The sequence below is a fragment of the Erithacus rubecula genome (genome assembly GCF_903797595.1).
Source record: "Erithacus rubecula genome assembly, contig: SUPER_W_unloc_7, whole genome shotgun sequence".
NCBI classification, from domain to species: domain Eukaryota; kingdom Metazoa; phylum Chordata; class Aves; order Passeriformes; family Muscicapidae; genus Erithacus; species Erithacus rubecula.
This window is the reverse complement of record NW_027635497.1, coordinates 195,010-210,547: the sequence shown is the minus strand read 5'-3', so window position 1 is coordinate 210,547 and position 15,538 is coordinate 195,010. Positions and strand designations below refer to the sequence as shown.

Genomic DNA, 15,538 nt, shown 5'->3' with positions numbered 1-15,538 from the left:
AGAAGAAACAAAAACTCTCCTGCATTTTTAGTGTTAGAGAATCAAGGCGTTACTTTATTCTGGCCAGGATGTTGTTCTGGACAGGATGTGCAACAGATATCATTTCATCCACACATTGACCAGGTGTGCAGAAAAAATCATTCCAGAGACATGACTCTGCTAGATTTTTCACATACTTATACAGTGAAAATCCAGAGAAATTCATTGGTTCCATGTCCATTGGATCCAAGGTACACATTTCTTAGTTTTTTTGTTTCTTATCACTTACAGACTTATTTGCCTTTGATGCTAATTTGGTCCTCATTCCTTGGTTCTCTTATCAGTCTTTTCTGGACCAGATGTCTCTGACCATGCCAGGGGTGATGTTTGGAGTTTATGGTCGTTAATGGTCGATAATGATCGTAATGGTCGATAATGGTTGTTATATTTTGTGTATCTTCTGTGCTACTCCCAGTCTCTTGAGATGTTAAGCTAATCACGGCTGAAGTGATGAAACAGTCCTTTGAAAAGAAACTTCAATTCCCTTCCCCTGGGGCAAAGGTGAACAAGACTGACTAAAGTTGCAAAAAATTTTAAACCTTGTATAATTTCCAACATTAGGATAGCTGTACATAGTAGACAGTTTTTGTAGAACATCTCAAATTGAATTTGAGATTAAAAATTAATTTAAATTAATCTACTGTTTCATTGGTATAAAGTGATTTATTCATGAATGGCTTTTTTTTCTCCAGATCGCTACAATTTCTCCAGGGATAGCATCATGTGAAAACACTCTAAATACATTGAGATATGCAAATAGGTATGGAAAATGTTATTGCTTATAGATATATTGGCTGTTGATCACTGATATTTGGAATATTGTTGTTCCATGATGTCTAATTGTTTTAACTACTTGAATAATTTTAGTGTACTTGCATTTCTTAATAAGATTCAACCCAAAATACTGATTACTGATTCAGGCTTGCATTTAATTAAATTTGTAACTTTTTACAACCATTACAAGAGAATCAATAGAAACTACATTTAAATCATTATCCAGAAATGGATATAACTGGGATTGCAAGGAATCTGGGAGATCCCTCTTAGTTTTGTCCCTCCTCTGAAGGCATCACCTCTTGTATTAAGGGTAGGCAGTTTTCATGACGATTCCCTGGGGTGTTAGCTGACATACCTTTCTGCAATGTGTTTTTTCATCCCCTTGGTGGAATTGCATTCAGTTGCCAGCATGTTTCTTTTATATATATATCATATCATATCAATAGATCTCTCTCAACTAGCTTATTCTTATGAAAATTTAGCAGTTGCTGTGGACTAAATTTTATATTTCCCAACTTCAGAAAAATATCTTGAGACCCCTAAATACAGTCAGCTAATCCAACAGTGACATAATCAGTGGAGAAGTTAGTGCCTCCAGAGCCTGATGCATCATCTCTGAGACTTGTACTGCTCTCTGAAAGTGTTTGTCTCTTCAGTCAGTGTGAAAAGAGCCTTATACAGCTGCAGTTCTATGATTAGTGTTTGGGGAGATGGGGCCCTGAATATGCCTGCAATCAGACCCTGCACCCCAGAAACCCACCCACCACTTTGCTGCAAAGAACAAAGGAGGCAAACAAGTTTCTGGGCCATCAGAAAGGCTGGTTTTGCCAGAAGCAGCTACCACCTAGTTATCTGCTTGCCCCATTGAAAGATAGGGCAGAACCACATCCTCTCCTGCTTTGCTTCCCTTGCCCCCTCTCTGCAGCCAGTCGCTAATCGAGCACAAAGGGCTGCTAGGGTAACTTAACACCCATTTCTCTCGCTATCCAAATGTCTTTCTGTTTGGATCAAGTTAGTAGCAAATCTATCTGGTTGGAACCACTCTATGTGATTTCCTTCCTGGTGAGAAGGGGGCATCTAGTCCCCTGCTTACAGTAACATAATGAAGGATGTGTCACATTAATTGAAACTAGTTGGATCTTTCTATCCCTTATAGAATACGTATTGCTGAAGTGACTTCAGAAATGGACACTGAAAAACAAATACCTCTTCCTAGTATGCTAAATTGGTGTGCAGAAACTGTTTCTTCCCCTTGCTGTTAAATTCATATATTGTTATGGGGTTGGGCTGGTTTCGGCTGGGGTAGAGTTAATTTTTTATGTCTGTCATTGTAAAGTTGATTCATGTGTTTTGTTTAGTATTTTATTTTTTCTACCAATATATAATTTTCATAGTACAAGTAGTTTTTAGGTGCTGAACACCAGTGTCTGCGTAGTGTAAGATGGGGCAGTATAGAATTTAAGGAACTGTGGTGGTTTAATATGTTAAAAGGATCAGTTTAATAAAATACTGAATGTAGAGAAAATTTTATTAACTGTACAAACTGAAATCTGGAACTACTCTTGTGAAAACACTGTTATTATACTCTCCTGCAAATTACCAGCACTGATGTTGTTCAATTTTGTTAGTGATCTGTAACTATTTGCAGAAGATTTAAATGTCAACAGTTTTCTTTTTTAATATAATTTTTTTTTTGCTAAACTATTAAAGAATGTTAAATAGTTATTTTAACTGTGTTTATGAGATCATTTTCTTTTAATCTGCTGCTGTATTTTGCTGCTGCAGAGTAAAGGAATTTGGAATTAGTCCTTCAGACATTCCCTTCTCACAGGGTAGTGGCAGTCGCTCTGATCTGTCTGCTTCCTTTGAGTATGATGACTTTTCTCCTTCAATCACCAGATCTATTTAATTGTATATATGGAATTTTTATTTTTGACTTTTCTTTTTGGCAATGTAATTTTACAGGCAAACTTTTAATTAGTCTCCTTGCCTTGAGTCACACATACTTTGTTTTTATTTTGTTTGTCAGGTGATGGTTCTGCATGATCTGCAATCATCTTCCCATTATTTTGTTCACAACAACCACACTGTATCCAGGCTTGCTAGTTTCCTTCACATTAAAAAAAAAAGAAAGTGATGTCACCTTCATACATTTAATGGACTAAATCTGACAAGTCTGTGTTTAGGGTAATTTGAATATAACTAATTTAAAAAGAAAACTATTTTAACATATATATATTTTTTAAACTTTTAATCATTCCAAAGATGCATGAAATGTAGTTTCCATTTTAGTAAATATGTGCTACTTCAGAAATTCCCCTTAAAAGTTAAGAATTTGTTCTAAAACTTGTTATACTTGCAGAGTTTGATGTCTCTGTTTTATAAGTTTTCTTTTACATGGGCTTTTTTTTTATAGAGTCATTATCAATATTTTAAACTATTTTCCTGCTGCAAGAACCTTACATTTTAATAAGATATTTTCACCTTTTAAATTATTTTAATTAAAGGATCTATTCATTCTCTGAGATAGTTAGCTGCAAATTATTTTCTTCAGAATTCTTGGTGGCTTTGCTTATGACATCTAGTAGGGTACTGACTGACTAATTTTTTTTAAAGCACAATTGTGTGCACAGAAAAAAAAAAAAAAAAGATGGTCAGGTTTAGGATGCTGAATGAACTTTTCTTTCAAATATTATTCCTTACTGAGGAGTAACTATTGAGGGTCTGGACATTTTTGCCCTCTTAACAGTTAATGAGTACTAAGATTGCAATCAAAAAATGCCTCTTGTGAGAAGATGGACTGCAGTCCACCTGCAAGTAGTTGAAAGTCTGTGCTTTTTAGGAGTTGAACTAACATCTTTTTGTCACTGAAAGTACATTAAATTTGTGAAGCTGAAATCAGCATCCTTATTAAATGAAATAAATTGTGCATAAATAAGCTTTATTTTTGGTTGTGACACTTTTGAACAGGAAGTTACTAATTTACGATTTAAATATTTTCTGAATGTAGGGTGAAGGAGTTGATGGTTGATCCTAGTGCTGCAGGAGATATCTGTCCTATTAAACACCATACTCCCAATCAGATTGATGACTTAGAGACACAGTGGGGTGTGGGGAGCTCTCCTCAGAGAGATGATCTCAAACTGCTTTGTGAACAAAATGTGAGTGGTTTACAGCATTTACAGCATTGCACGGAAAGAGATGATAAATAGTGTGGCAAAACAAATCCAGAGTAATGTGTATTTATAACCTGTTAGCAATAAAAACCTTTTCACTTTATGCTATCATGTTCATTCCCATATACACAAAAAAAAGGTTTCTTGAATGATGAGAGGAAAATGTTTTACTTTTCCTTATCTTCCTTACTGATTAGGGCTTTTACTATCTAGACAGGGTCTGTTCTAGGCTCTCGCATTTTTAGTGTGCATTTTTCCAGTATAACTTTATATTTTACTAGATAGTGAGAAGTAGCCTGGGAAATGCATCCACTTTGTTTTAATACTCCTGTGGTTTTGACTATTATTTTTCCTGCACAGAACCCTGTTTCAAGCAAGTTTGTCTTTCTCTGTGTTTAGAAATCTAGCTACCCATCATTCCTATTCCCAACATCCTGATTTTCATGGAGTGAAACCCCAGAGCAATGTTTGGGAGAAAGTCACATCATGTTCCCAGGATGTCTCCTTGGACTGCATGAGTGGAGAGCTGGGATTGAGAGGCATTTTATAAAGGGCATTTTTCCCCCCTCACTACTGATTATCAGCTCTAGTCCTGGTTCCTTAAATGTTCAAGATGGTTTGTGAAAATGCCGATGAAAAGTACAAAAGAAAAATCCTTACTACCCTAAATTATTTTTCTCCAGATTCTATGCCTTTTCAAACACCTCTATATGGTGTTTTCTGTATTTCTCATTTTATAACTGTCTCTTCTTCCAGGACATTCTTCCCTTATTAATTCCTCCTCCCACTATTTTAACTTGTGTTTTTTGGTTGGTTTTTTTCTCATGGGGAATATTCTGCTTTCCAGTATCCATTAGGGTTAGTGGCTGGAAATTTTTTATGAATATGAATTACATTTAACTCTCAACAGTTTAAATTTATTGCTCTGTCCACTCATTTCTGGACATTTTCTTTTTAGAAAGTATTACATTTTATTTTAAACAGGTTCTGCTTTCTGCATATTTCTTTTCATGATCTGTGATTATATTCAATATATTTCCTGTAGCCACAGTTCTTTTGAGTCTAACAAGCTCAACTATTGTTTTTAGGAAGAGGAAGTTTCTCCACAGTTGTTTACTTTCCATGAAGCTGTGTCACAAATGGTGGAAATGGAAGAGCAAGTTGTAGAAGACCACAGGGCTGTCTTCCAGGTAAAAGATGGAGCCTACCTTGTTTTAATCCTAACACAAGAATTCAGGTTTTACCAATGAAAGTCCATACTTTTGACGATGTAGGATATCATCTGGTCATTCTGCTGCTTTCAGAGATTTCCTAAACAGACTATCTTTATTGTAAGAAAAGTTGCTACTTTCTTTTTACTATTTCAACTATTTACTATATTTTTTGTGTTAGTCCTTTTCCAGCATTAGTGATCGTTTTTTCTAGTTGTAGGGAGCTTACTCAGATTGGTCTCAAAATTTTCAATTTCACTGTCTAGTCTATGCCAGTATTGCAATGCCAAAGCTGGCAATTAATAGTAATGATTCTATATAGTAATGTCCCTATCAGCACCATTTCTGTGTGGTCATCTCCCTCTAAAATACAGCAATACTCCCTCCTAGCATTTTCTCTAAATATCCTTCTGTGACATCTTTCTCTGAGATACTGAGATCCAGAAGAAACAAATATATTTCTAAATGCCTGTTTTCTTCCTTTTTGCAGATACACAAGATTTTCATTTGCTACTAGTCAGGGTCTTTGAAAGGAGTACCGACCACATAGTGTACTGCTGATCAGCACCACAAAGCCTTTTATATTTACAAAATAAATTATAATATCTATGAGTTACTAGTTATCAGAAGGAAATGTGAATTATTTCTGTTTATAACCTTAGAATCTTTAGTCAGACTGTCCATTTGGAGCATCTGCTGCAAGAAAATAGCAAAACATTAAACCTATAGGGAATACACACGTCGTGGTTTGACACTGGCCCAATGCCAGGCACCCATGAGAGTCACTCGCTCACCCTCCCATGCCACAGATGGGTAGAGGAGGGGAAAGAAATTAATGAATACTTCATGAGTGAGAAAAGGACCGGGAGAAATCTTTCCAGGGCAAACCAGGCTCAACTTAGGGTTGTCAAGTGAATTTTATTGCTAACAGAATCAGAGGATGTCACAGTGTGACTAAAGGGTTTGCCAATTTTAAATATTTAATTTTCTTTAGAGATAGGATTTAGGAGTAAAGACAATGCAGGCTCAAAATTTAAAAAGAAAGTACAAGAAGAAATTTATTAATAACACAAGGAAAAATTATTCAGAATAAGATTCCTAGATTATTCCCTCCTCCCTTCACTCCACATTTCTTACCAACCACACACAGAGAACACTTCAGTCAGTTATCCACTCAAATAATCATTTCAGTTCACTTAAGAGAGAAAAGTTCCTTTTTCTGCTTTAGGCTTAGGGGGTGTCTTCACCTTCATAGTCTGCATCTGCCCAGACCTACAGAACCATGAATTTTCCTCCCATTTTCACAGTCCTTCCAGAGCCGTGTTATGGGTTACGATGCATACATGGGGAACTATTTTTAAAGGCAGGCTGCTGAAAAACAAAATCCTCTTCATCATCTTCTCTATCAAATGTCTCTGTTCATATTCCAGTCCCAAAACAGAGAGCTCAATTTCCCGAGGCAAGGAAACTCTTAATCTCATGCACCCATCCTCCCCAAGTATATTTCACAGTTTAAAGGAATTTTAGTGAAGTCACAATCCCCTCATAGCCCCATAAAAAAAAAAAAAAAATTCAGCTACTTATCAGTTGCATCTTTTCAATCTCTTCCCATCAGGAACTTTATCTTCATTCTGCCAACCTCTGTGGACTCCATACTTTATTTCTTCTCATTAAGGGGGTTCAGGAGATCAAGAATCTTATTCAGGCATTAAGAAGTTAAAATTGTATCCAGATCGTGAAGAAAACATGCGGCCGTTGCCCGAGCCATGTGGCCCCGCCGAGCCAAGCCAGGGCCGGACTAAGGGCTCCCCGCAGAACCGGTGCCAGGCAGGGGTACTGAGCCAGGCCCCTCGCAGAGCCGGGGCCAGGCTGGGATGCCAGGCCGGGTCCCAGACCGAGCCCGGAGCTGGGCCAGGGCCCCGGCCGGAGACCCCCGCTCCTCTGGAGGCCGGAAGCCGAAAGATCAACCAGAACTTCATCCACCATGATTTGTCAAAGCGAAATAACTTTTCATTGGTTTCCCGAGCTGTCCATCACCAAATCAGCTCTCTGATTGGTGCCAGCAGCTCACAGGAGAAGCCCCGGGAGACGGGACAGCCCCCTCCATTCCCGGGCCACGTGGAGCTTTCCCTGAGGGGAAGCCAACCCTCCCCCCAAGCACATGAAACCAACACAGAGGGGGATATTGAGAAGAAAATAAGCCCTTAAAACACCGTTTCCCCCCCCTCCCCAGCCCCTCCCTCCTTCCCACCGACAGCACAGGGGGACAGGGTGTGGAGGTTTTGGTCAGTTCATCACCGAGATTTCCTTCTGCTGCTCTGGGGGAGGAGTTCTTCCCCTGTGAGACCATGGGGTCCCTCCTGCAGTAAGCTGTAACTCCTTCCTAGCTATTTACTGTGTTAGTCTCTAAGAAGGAGACAGGCACTGCATAGGATAAAGAAAGGCAAGGAGCCTCTTTTGAACATTTCTCAATGTTCGTAGTTTATTTCATGGTGGTCCCAGGGCAAAAGAGAGGGAGGATCTCAGATAACAGTCTTTTCTAGGAAAGGGTCAGGGAGGGGAATTTGGCTCTCTGCCAATAGGATAGGGACAGGAGGAAAGGGTTAAAGCATTCCTTATACCTCTGCTATTGGGTTACAACACCCTCCCACAGGAGACAGTTCTCCATTAACTTCTCCAGCATGGGTTCACTCTCACAAGCAGCAGTCCTACCATACCTGCTGCAGTGTGAATTCCCCCCATGGGCACACAGTCCTCCCAAAACTGCTGCAACGTGGGTCTCTATTTCCACGGGGTGCAGTCCTCCAAGGACAGGCTACTCCAGCCTGGAAGCAGGGGCCCTCTCTCTCCACCAGGTCTTCCACTGGATCACGGCTTCCTCCAAGCATCCACCCTCTCCAGCATGGGATCTGTGTATTCCCCATGGGCTGCAGGGGCACAGCTGCTTCACCATGGTCTTTACCATGGCCTGCAGAGGAATCTGCTCCGGTTCCTGGAGCACCTCCTCCCCCTCCTTCTCCACTAACCTTGGTGTCACCATGTTGTTTCCCTCACATGTTCTCACCTCTTCCTCTTCTCTGAGCAAAAACCTGTGACTTTGTTTTGATTTTCTTCTTAAATATGTTATCACAGATGTGTTAGCAACCTCTCTCATTGGCCCAGTTTTGGCCAGCAGCATGTCCATCTTCACTGCCGTTAGCCATTGGCTCTGCTGGACATGGTGGAAGCTTCCAGCAGCTTCTCATAGGAGGCATCTTTGTGGCCCCCCTACTGCCAAAAACCAAGCCATGCCAAATCAATACAACATATCTCAATTTAGGTATGTTACTTAGTGGAATATTAATGTCTGTTCATGTAATACAATAACAATCCTAAACAACACATAGCAGTTACGGGTTTGCCAATTTGAGTTTCCCGGCCAACACACCAAATATGAAGTGGGTTTACTGCTGGCCAAATGCTAGCGAACCCACTAGGGATTATTTACTCATTTCCTGCTGTGAGATATGGATTAGGAGGAGGGCAAAACAGGCTCAAAACTTTAAAGGGTGTAAAGAAAACTTAACAGAATTTAAAGAAAAACTATAAGAAAATCAGAATAAACCTTCAGAACACATCTTCCCCCATACCCTTTTTTCTTTCCCACTGACAATGTAAAGAGACAAAACCTGTGACTTTCAGTCAGTTTACCACCTCTAGAATAGTCTTTCTTCAGTCCACTTAGGTAGAGGAGTCTCTCTTGCCATGCCATGGAGACCTCTCCACAAGAAACAGTTCTCTTGTGGCTTCAATGTCACAGTGAATCAGCTGCCCAGGAAATTAAAATCTGTTTGTAGTGTAAAAGTCCCTCCCATGCTTTTGCAGCTTTCCCACAGCTTCTTTCATGGGCCATGTCAAGTTATTGGGGTGCTATTTTAAGGATGAGCTTTTCTAGCATAAAACAAAAGTTCTCTTCATTCATCTCTGGGAACAGAGGTTTTCTACTACTATCCCTGGGTCAAGGTTTCTCATCGGATCATAGCAACATCTACTTGCTTTAATACTGGTGTCTCGGCTCACAGTTGTGTTAGAATGCTACATCCCCCAATGCATTTCCATGAATTCCAGAGAAAGAACAAAGTCTGATATATCAAATATATTTTCACCATAGCCTTACAAAAAGAATTTCAGCCTAAGAGTTAGGCATCTCCTCAGTCCCCTCTCATCTAGAATTTGACTCCTTCTTCACTGACCTCAGAGTCTCATGTTTTTGTCTCTGCAAGTCTTCACCCTTTCCTCTCTCCTTAGGAGAGAAATAGTGTTTGTAGGTTCGTTTGTTCTCAAGCTTTATAAATTGAAAGTTTTTATTGAGTTCTGCAACGCTGAAAGGTTGATCTTATTCAGGCTCTGCATCAGGGAAATCGCTCTCCGTGCCTCTCGCTGCCAGTCATTTGGTCTCCGCTGATACTGTGTGAGCCGTGTCAGTTACCGGCTCTACTCTGCGATTTTCTTCATGCAGAGCACCAAAAAACAAGAAAAGCCGCTGCTGTCGTTTTTGCCCTTCTTTCTGCAGCATGGCTGGCTAAAAGCGGCTAAACAAAGTCCATTATGAGCCATTCCGAGGCAGTCACAGCCGGGCGCCCTTGTCCCAGTTACGCTGATTTTGGTCGCACAGTCCCGGCCATGTGGCCGTTCCTGGACCGGGCTGGCGGCAGCCACTCCTGGCCCTGGTTGCTCCTGGCCTCGGGGTCGTCCCCAGCGTTGGCCGTGGGGCCACTCTTAGCGCTGGTCCTGGAGTAAGCAAAGTTCATTTTGCTAGTCTTGCCGAGGTAGCCGCGGGCACGCAGCACTGCTCCGGCTGTGCGGCGCCGCCCCAGCCGCGAGGACTTTGGCCGAGCAGTCCCGCCCGCGTGGCTGCCCGCGGCATGGCCAGGCGGTGGCAGAAATCCCAGGCGAACCGCGCGCCGAGACGACCCGGCTACACGGGGCTGCGCAAGGTCAGCCAGCCACACCCTAAAAGTCCGGAAGACAAAAGAGATTTTCCTAGGCTTTGTTCGTTATTTAAATGCACTTTTCCATACAGGCGTTTAACTCTTTTAAGTGGTTTAACCAGGTGTCAATTTTCAAACCTAGCCAGCTCATTGGCTCTTCAAAACTAGCCAGTTCATTGGCTCCAACAGGTCCCCAGAAGGAACCACCCTCCCCAACTGAAAACCAGACTTTAATTAAACCACGACACACATTTGAAATTATATATAGATATTTAGTTATTTTGAAACATTAGCCCTGAAGTAAAGCATGCAGAAGTATGAAAGTCATGCCATATACCATAGCTGTGTCCTAATGCTTGCAACTTCTGGAGAGACAAACTGCATTAGGTTCAGATGTTACTGCCTCAGTGTGTCCATCTGGCCTTATGCTGGAGATTACTGCTCCTCACAGCAGTCATTAGAAGGAAATGTGTCTGAGTCTCAGGTACTTTCAAGTAATGCTTTTGAAGCATTACTTGTTAGTTTATGCCATGGGTGAAGATGGGTTGCAGGAATACAAAATCTACAAGCTGTAACATGCAGAAGTTGTCTTCTGTCAACTTTTTCCTGGAAGCCGTTGATTTTGGGATACAAAACATCCTATCCTGAAAAAATCTCTAAAATTGACTAGATTGACTGAATTAATTGTACTCTCGAAGTCTTGATCTTCCTTTGTTTCTTGAATATAAAAGTTTACATGAGATGACATGAATCCTATCCCAATGTGAGAACTTCATCTATCCTGAAAGCCAACAAAACATATATGGGGTTTGGACTAGGGTTTCAATATCACTTGAACTACTGAGAACAAAAGGAAAGACTTAATTTTAGCATTTCAGGCTCATTATGCATAGAACTGTCAGCTGCTTTATTTTTAATCAAAGCATTTCCAAGGAGATCAGTTCATCTAATCACAGCTTTGCATGATTTTGTAACATTTAAGCACCTGGTTGCATTCTTTGCTGCAAGACTTTTTTTTTTTTTTTTTTTTTTTTTTCAATATTCAGAGTGCAAAGATGCCTAAGATCTGCTTTAACCATCTTTTACAGTGCTCTTTTCTGTATGGAGAGTTAACTCTTCTTTTATACAGTTTCTCTCAAAACTGGTTTTGAGTATGGACAGAATTATTTTGGCTCCTTGACTGCAATAATGATGCAATAATTATTATTTTCAGTGACAACCAGCCCATACTTAAAATTGAAGTCTGGCTTCAAAGTTTGATACCTACCTAAGGGTACATAACCATGAAATAAAGTTCTTAATTTCTTACTTTTACATCCATCTAATGTTCTGAATTTGAAGAGAACTGGGGTAGCTGGGATTTGTCTGTTGCTGTTAAGACCATTGGAGTTAAGAAACTACGTAGAAAACATACAATTTTGCTAAATTAGGAATAAGGATTCATTCTAAGATTAAAATATTATAGTGAGGTGACTCAACAGTAAATGAGTGGTCATTTTGAGAAAAGCAATAATTCAGCTCATGAATTGTCTTGAAACTTGCATTGAAACTTTGTTAATGTATTTAGCTGAGGGGTTTTTTTAACTTTTACCTAGGAATCTATTAGATGGCTGGAAGATGAAAAAGCTCTTCTTGAGATGGCAGAAGAAGTAGACTATGATGTGGATTCTTATGCTACACAACTTGAAGCAATTCTAGAGCAAAAAATTGATATTCTGACTGAACTTAGAGGTAGATTGCTTTTAATCACTTTTGTGTGCATTTTCATATGCCATGGACACTTGCAGTAATAATGAGATTTAAAATGTGTGGTTATGTTTTGGGGTCTTTTTTTCACCTTATTCTGTCCTGTAATGTTCTGAGAAAGGAACATTAATTTAAGAACAAGTTCACATCTATATTCAATCCATCCTAGTTTAATGGAAGACTCTGCTTTACCTCCAGGAAGTGTAAACTTGATCCTGCAACTTCGGGTTGGTGTTTTTTTTTCTTTGTTCTAAAAGAATTAAGGAAAGAAAAATAAAACCTGCTGTTGTTATTCAGGCTGTACTTAAGAGTAACTTCGAGTTCTGAGTAGCATGGCTTTTATCCTATTTTCCTTAGCAACATTTCTGCCAAAATTTTGTGAACCTCTCTTTGTTAAAATACCAGCTGCAGATAATTTTTAGTTACCAAAATTGACTCTTTCATTCGTCTTTTTAAATCAGCATGTCAGCTTGGTACCTCATGGAGATGAATTTTTCATTTTAGTTTCTCTATGTATCTGCATTCCAGCAGACATGCTATACTGGTTTATTTTGGATTTTTTAATCTGTGTTAGAAAACTCTTTGTAAGATAAAATCTTACATTTTGCTCAGTCTGAGTATCTGGTGTAAGTTAGAATACATCAAGCAAATCAGATGTGGCCTGCTTGCTTTGTATGCATGTATTGGTACCAGTATACTTTAGCAAAGAATTTGATGTACATTCCTTTGCTTCTTGTGGATGATGGCTTCCTCTTCAGGGAAAGACAATTTGAGACAACAGCAGTAAAAAAACAGTTTAGGTGCCTCCATGTTCTTCCATAACTTATTAGATACTGCTTTTGAAACAAGATACTGGAGATAAAGGATATCTAAAAGATCCTTGCATCTTTACAAATACCATGATACATATATGATATATAGCTTTACAGGAGGGAAGAACTGTTAAAGCTTCTTTCTCCCAGTAACTTTTCTGTTATGCTCATGGCACATAATGGGCAGTGAATATTTTAGCTTTTAGTACTGTCACTTTGGGACTGACTTTTTTATGCTGTCAGTTTTGTTTCCTTCTTCCCATTCTTGGGCATTTTACTGTGGAATGGGAGTGGAAGAGGAATATAAATAAGAGAGGATGACGTATTTCTTTTCCAGGGTTTCTCCTATTCTGGTGCTATCTATGATGAAAAAAATGATTGATGCATTTCTGTTTACTTCCAAAATTTAATCACAAATACTTTTCACATTCACAGAAAAGTTATTATCATAGAATCACAGAATGGTTTAGGTCGGAAGGGACCTTAAAGATCATCTCATTCCCTTTCCTTCCATGGGCAGGGACACCTTCCACTAGACCAGGTTGCTCCAAGCCCCATCCAACCTGGCCTTAAACACTTCCAGGGATGGGGCAGTCACAGCTTCTCTGGTCAACCTGTGCCAGTATCTCACCACTCTCATAGGGAAGAATTTCTTCCTAAGAAGAGACAGGGGTAGCATCTAAGAAGGGACTAAGTTGCTAAGCAATTTGTTTGTATGGTAAGTATTAAATTTTAAGCTTATCTCAATCCTCTCGTAGTTTGTATCTTCAGCTATTTTTTGTGGAGAAGTGTTCTTTGTTTTGCACTAGGGCCAGTATGTGGGGCATCAGGCCTTAGTTTCAGGATCTGTGTTGAGCACAGGCATATTAGTACTCAATCTCTCTTTTCCATTAAAGATAAAGTGAAATCTTTCCGGACAGCTCTACAAGAGGAGGAACGGGCCAGTAAACAGATCAACCCAAAAAGACCACGTGCCCTTTGAAAGGAGGCCTCTGCTGCTAAAGGAATCTACAAACCTGTACTGCTGTAGGACACATTTGTTACAAAATGCAGTGGTTGAAAGAACTCAACTACTTGCAAGTGTAAAAATGTTAGAAATGTCCTGTTTATTAGTCATCTGAATTATATTTTCAGTTTTGTGTGAAATGCTCCTATGATGTCTACAAAATGCTTCTAGACCATACAGTACAACCATGCAGAGTTAAAATTTGTGAAGCACTTTGTTTAAAATATTTCATTTATTCAAACTGTGAATTTTATGTTTGGAAATATTTGCCATGTTTTTAATAATCAAGTAGAACTGTGATAATTGAAAAGTCACAGTATTTCCTTTTAACTATGTTCAGTTTTGTTATAAAGACCAGTTGTGCAGTTTTGTTTGCTGCATGTGTACCTCACTAGTGGTTTTACATAACTTCTACTGACAGCTGTGCTTACTTCTTCCCATTTGGTGCCTTGATAAAGGCTATTCAACCCTAAACATCCTCTTTCTGAAGCACAGCCTTAATAAATACCACTCATATTTGCCAATATAAATTCCTTTTAGTGTGTATATTTTTTATGTGTTTTGAGACTTTTTTTTGGTGGCTAATACATTTCACATCATGTGTCATATCCTTCAAACAGGAACTGCAAGAGATGTTAGGGTGAACATACAGTTGGACATTCTATCCTGCTTGTAAAAAACCTGAAATCTAGTTTTATTTGAATACCATAAAGAATAGTTATATAATTATAACGTTTTCTCTGTAATTAAAAAAGAAAGCACAAAAAAAGTAAAAACAAACAAAACTTATATTGGTTGATGTATAACAAAGAGTAATGTTTAAGTACTGAGGAGAGTTGTATCTTAGAGTAATACAGATAGATATTCAGTGTGTAGTATGGTGTGATAATGCTGTCAGAATAAAGGTACCATCTGACCTCTGAATATGGATAGGCTAACTGTCAAAATTCAGGGATCCAGCTAAAGTAATACATATTGACCTTTCACATATTGTTAAAATTTGGCTTTTGAAGCATGATGAGATTACATGTACATTAACTATATCTTGCAGATAGTTTAAGTAGCTCTGATTCTTTAAAAAAAAGTCACTAATGCCTAATTTTCCCTTTGTACATTGCCAGAAGCTGAAAAGTGAGGTGAAATTGCATAATTTGAGGATTTGCCCAATACCTCTCGCTAGTACTAATAGAAATCCAATAAGCACCTGAATTCTCACAAATGGCACCATAGGTATTAGCACTTTTTAGGTGGTGGTACTCAAATTATTTTTGCAAGTTAGTATCCAAAAAAGATTAACCTTTTGTGTAAGAACTTCTCATCAAATGAAGAACTGTAGACCTCTCTAGGAGTTCTCCCCATTTCCAGGAGTTCATATCAGCAGACTTTCCCTTGGAACTATTTAAAAATTACTTTTGTAATTCAAGCCTGTTTGTTTATGCCAGGCCTGGAGGGAAATAAAGGGAAGGCAATGAAAAGAGAGTTTAATGAGCCAGGAATTCTTGTAGCATTTAATATTTGTATCTCCCATAGGAAGGTAGGGTATGGAAAGCTCTTGTTGCTTGGTGGTTAAAAATCCTCATGTGTGTAAACATTTAAAGTGAAACAACACTGTAGATTTTACATACTGTGTTTAATAAATTAAGCTATTAAATGAACTACAAATGAGAATTTACTTCTATGAAAGTTCTTTTCCGCTTTGAAAAGGGTTTGATTTTCTAAAAACACATTTGAGTTACACTTTTCAAAAGGCCATTGATTTCAGAATTAATATTTACTTCTGGAACTAACTATTCTGTCCAAT

At 38.9% G+C, this 15,538-nt stretch overlaps 1 protein-coding gene across 3 annotated transcripts in view; it reads left to right on the top strand.

Moving 5' to 3' along the window:
- The window catches only part of LOC306816718 (kinesin-like protein KIF2A), a 142,466-nt gene extending 127,930 nt beyond the window's left edge, over window positions 1–14,536 (top strand). The window contains exons 16-20 of one of the 3 annotated variants that reach the window (XM_079333149.1): window positions 732–799; window positions 3,827–3,977; window positions 5,081–5,182; window positions 11,769–11,904; window positions 13,628–14,536. In XM_079333149.1, the coding sequence (XP_079189275.1) occupies window positions 732–799; window positions 3,827–3,977; window positions 5,081–5,182; window positions 11,769–11,904; window positions 13,628–13,713 (543 nt within the window). In that variant the 3' untranslated portion in view covers window positions 13,714–14,536. Of the gene's footprint in view, window positions 1–731; window positions 800–3,826; window positions 3,978–5,080; window positions 5,183–11,768; window positions 11,905–13,627 lie in introns of those variants that run through there. The other 2 variants (XM_079333150.1, XM_079333151.1) reach the window with 2 other exon arrangements.
- Window positions 14,537–15,538: the final 1,002 nt, after the last annotated feature.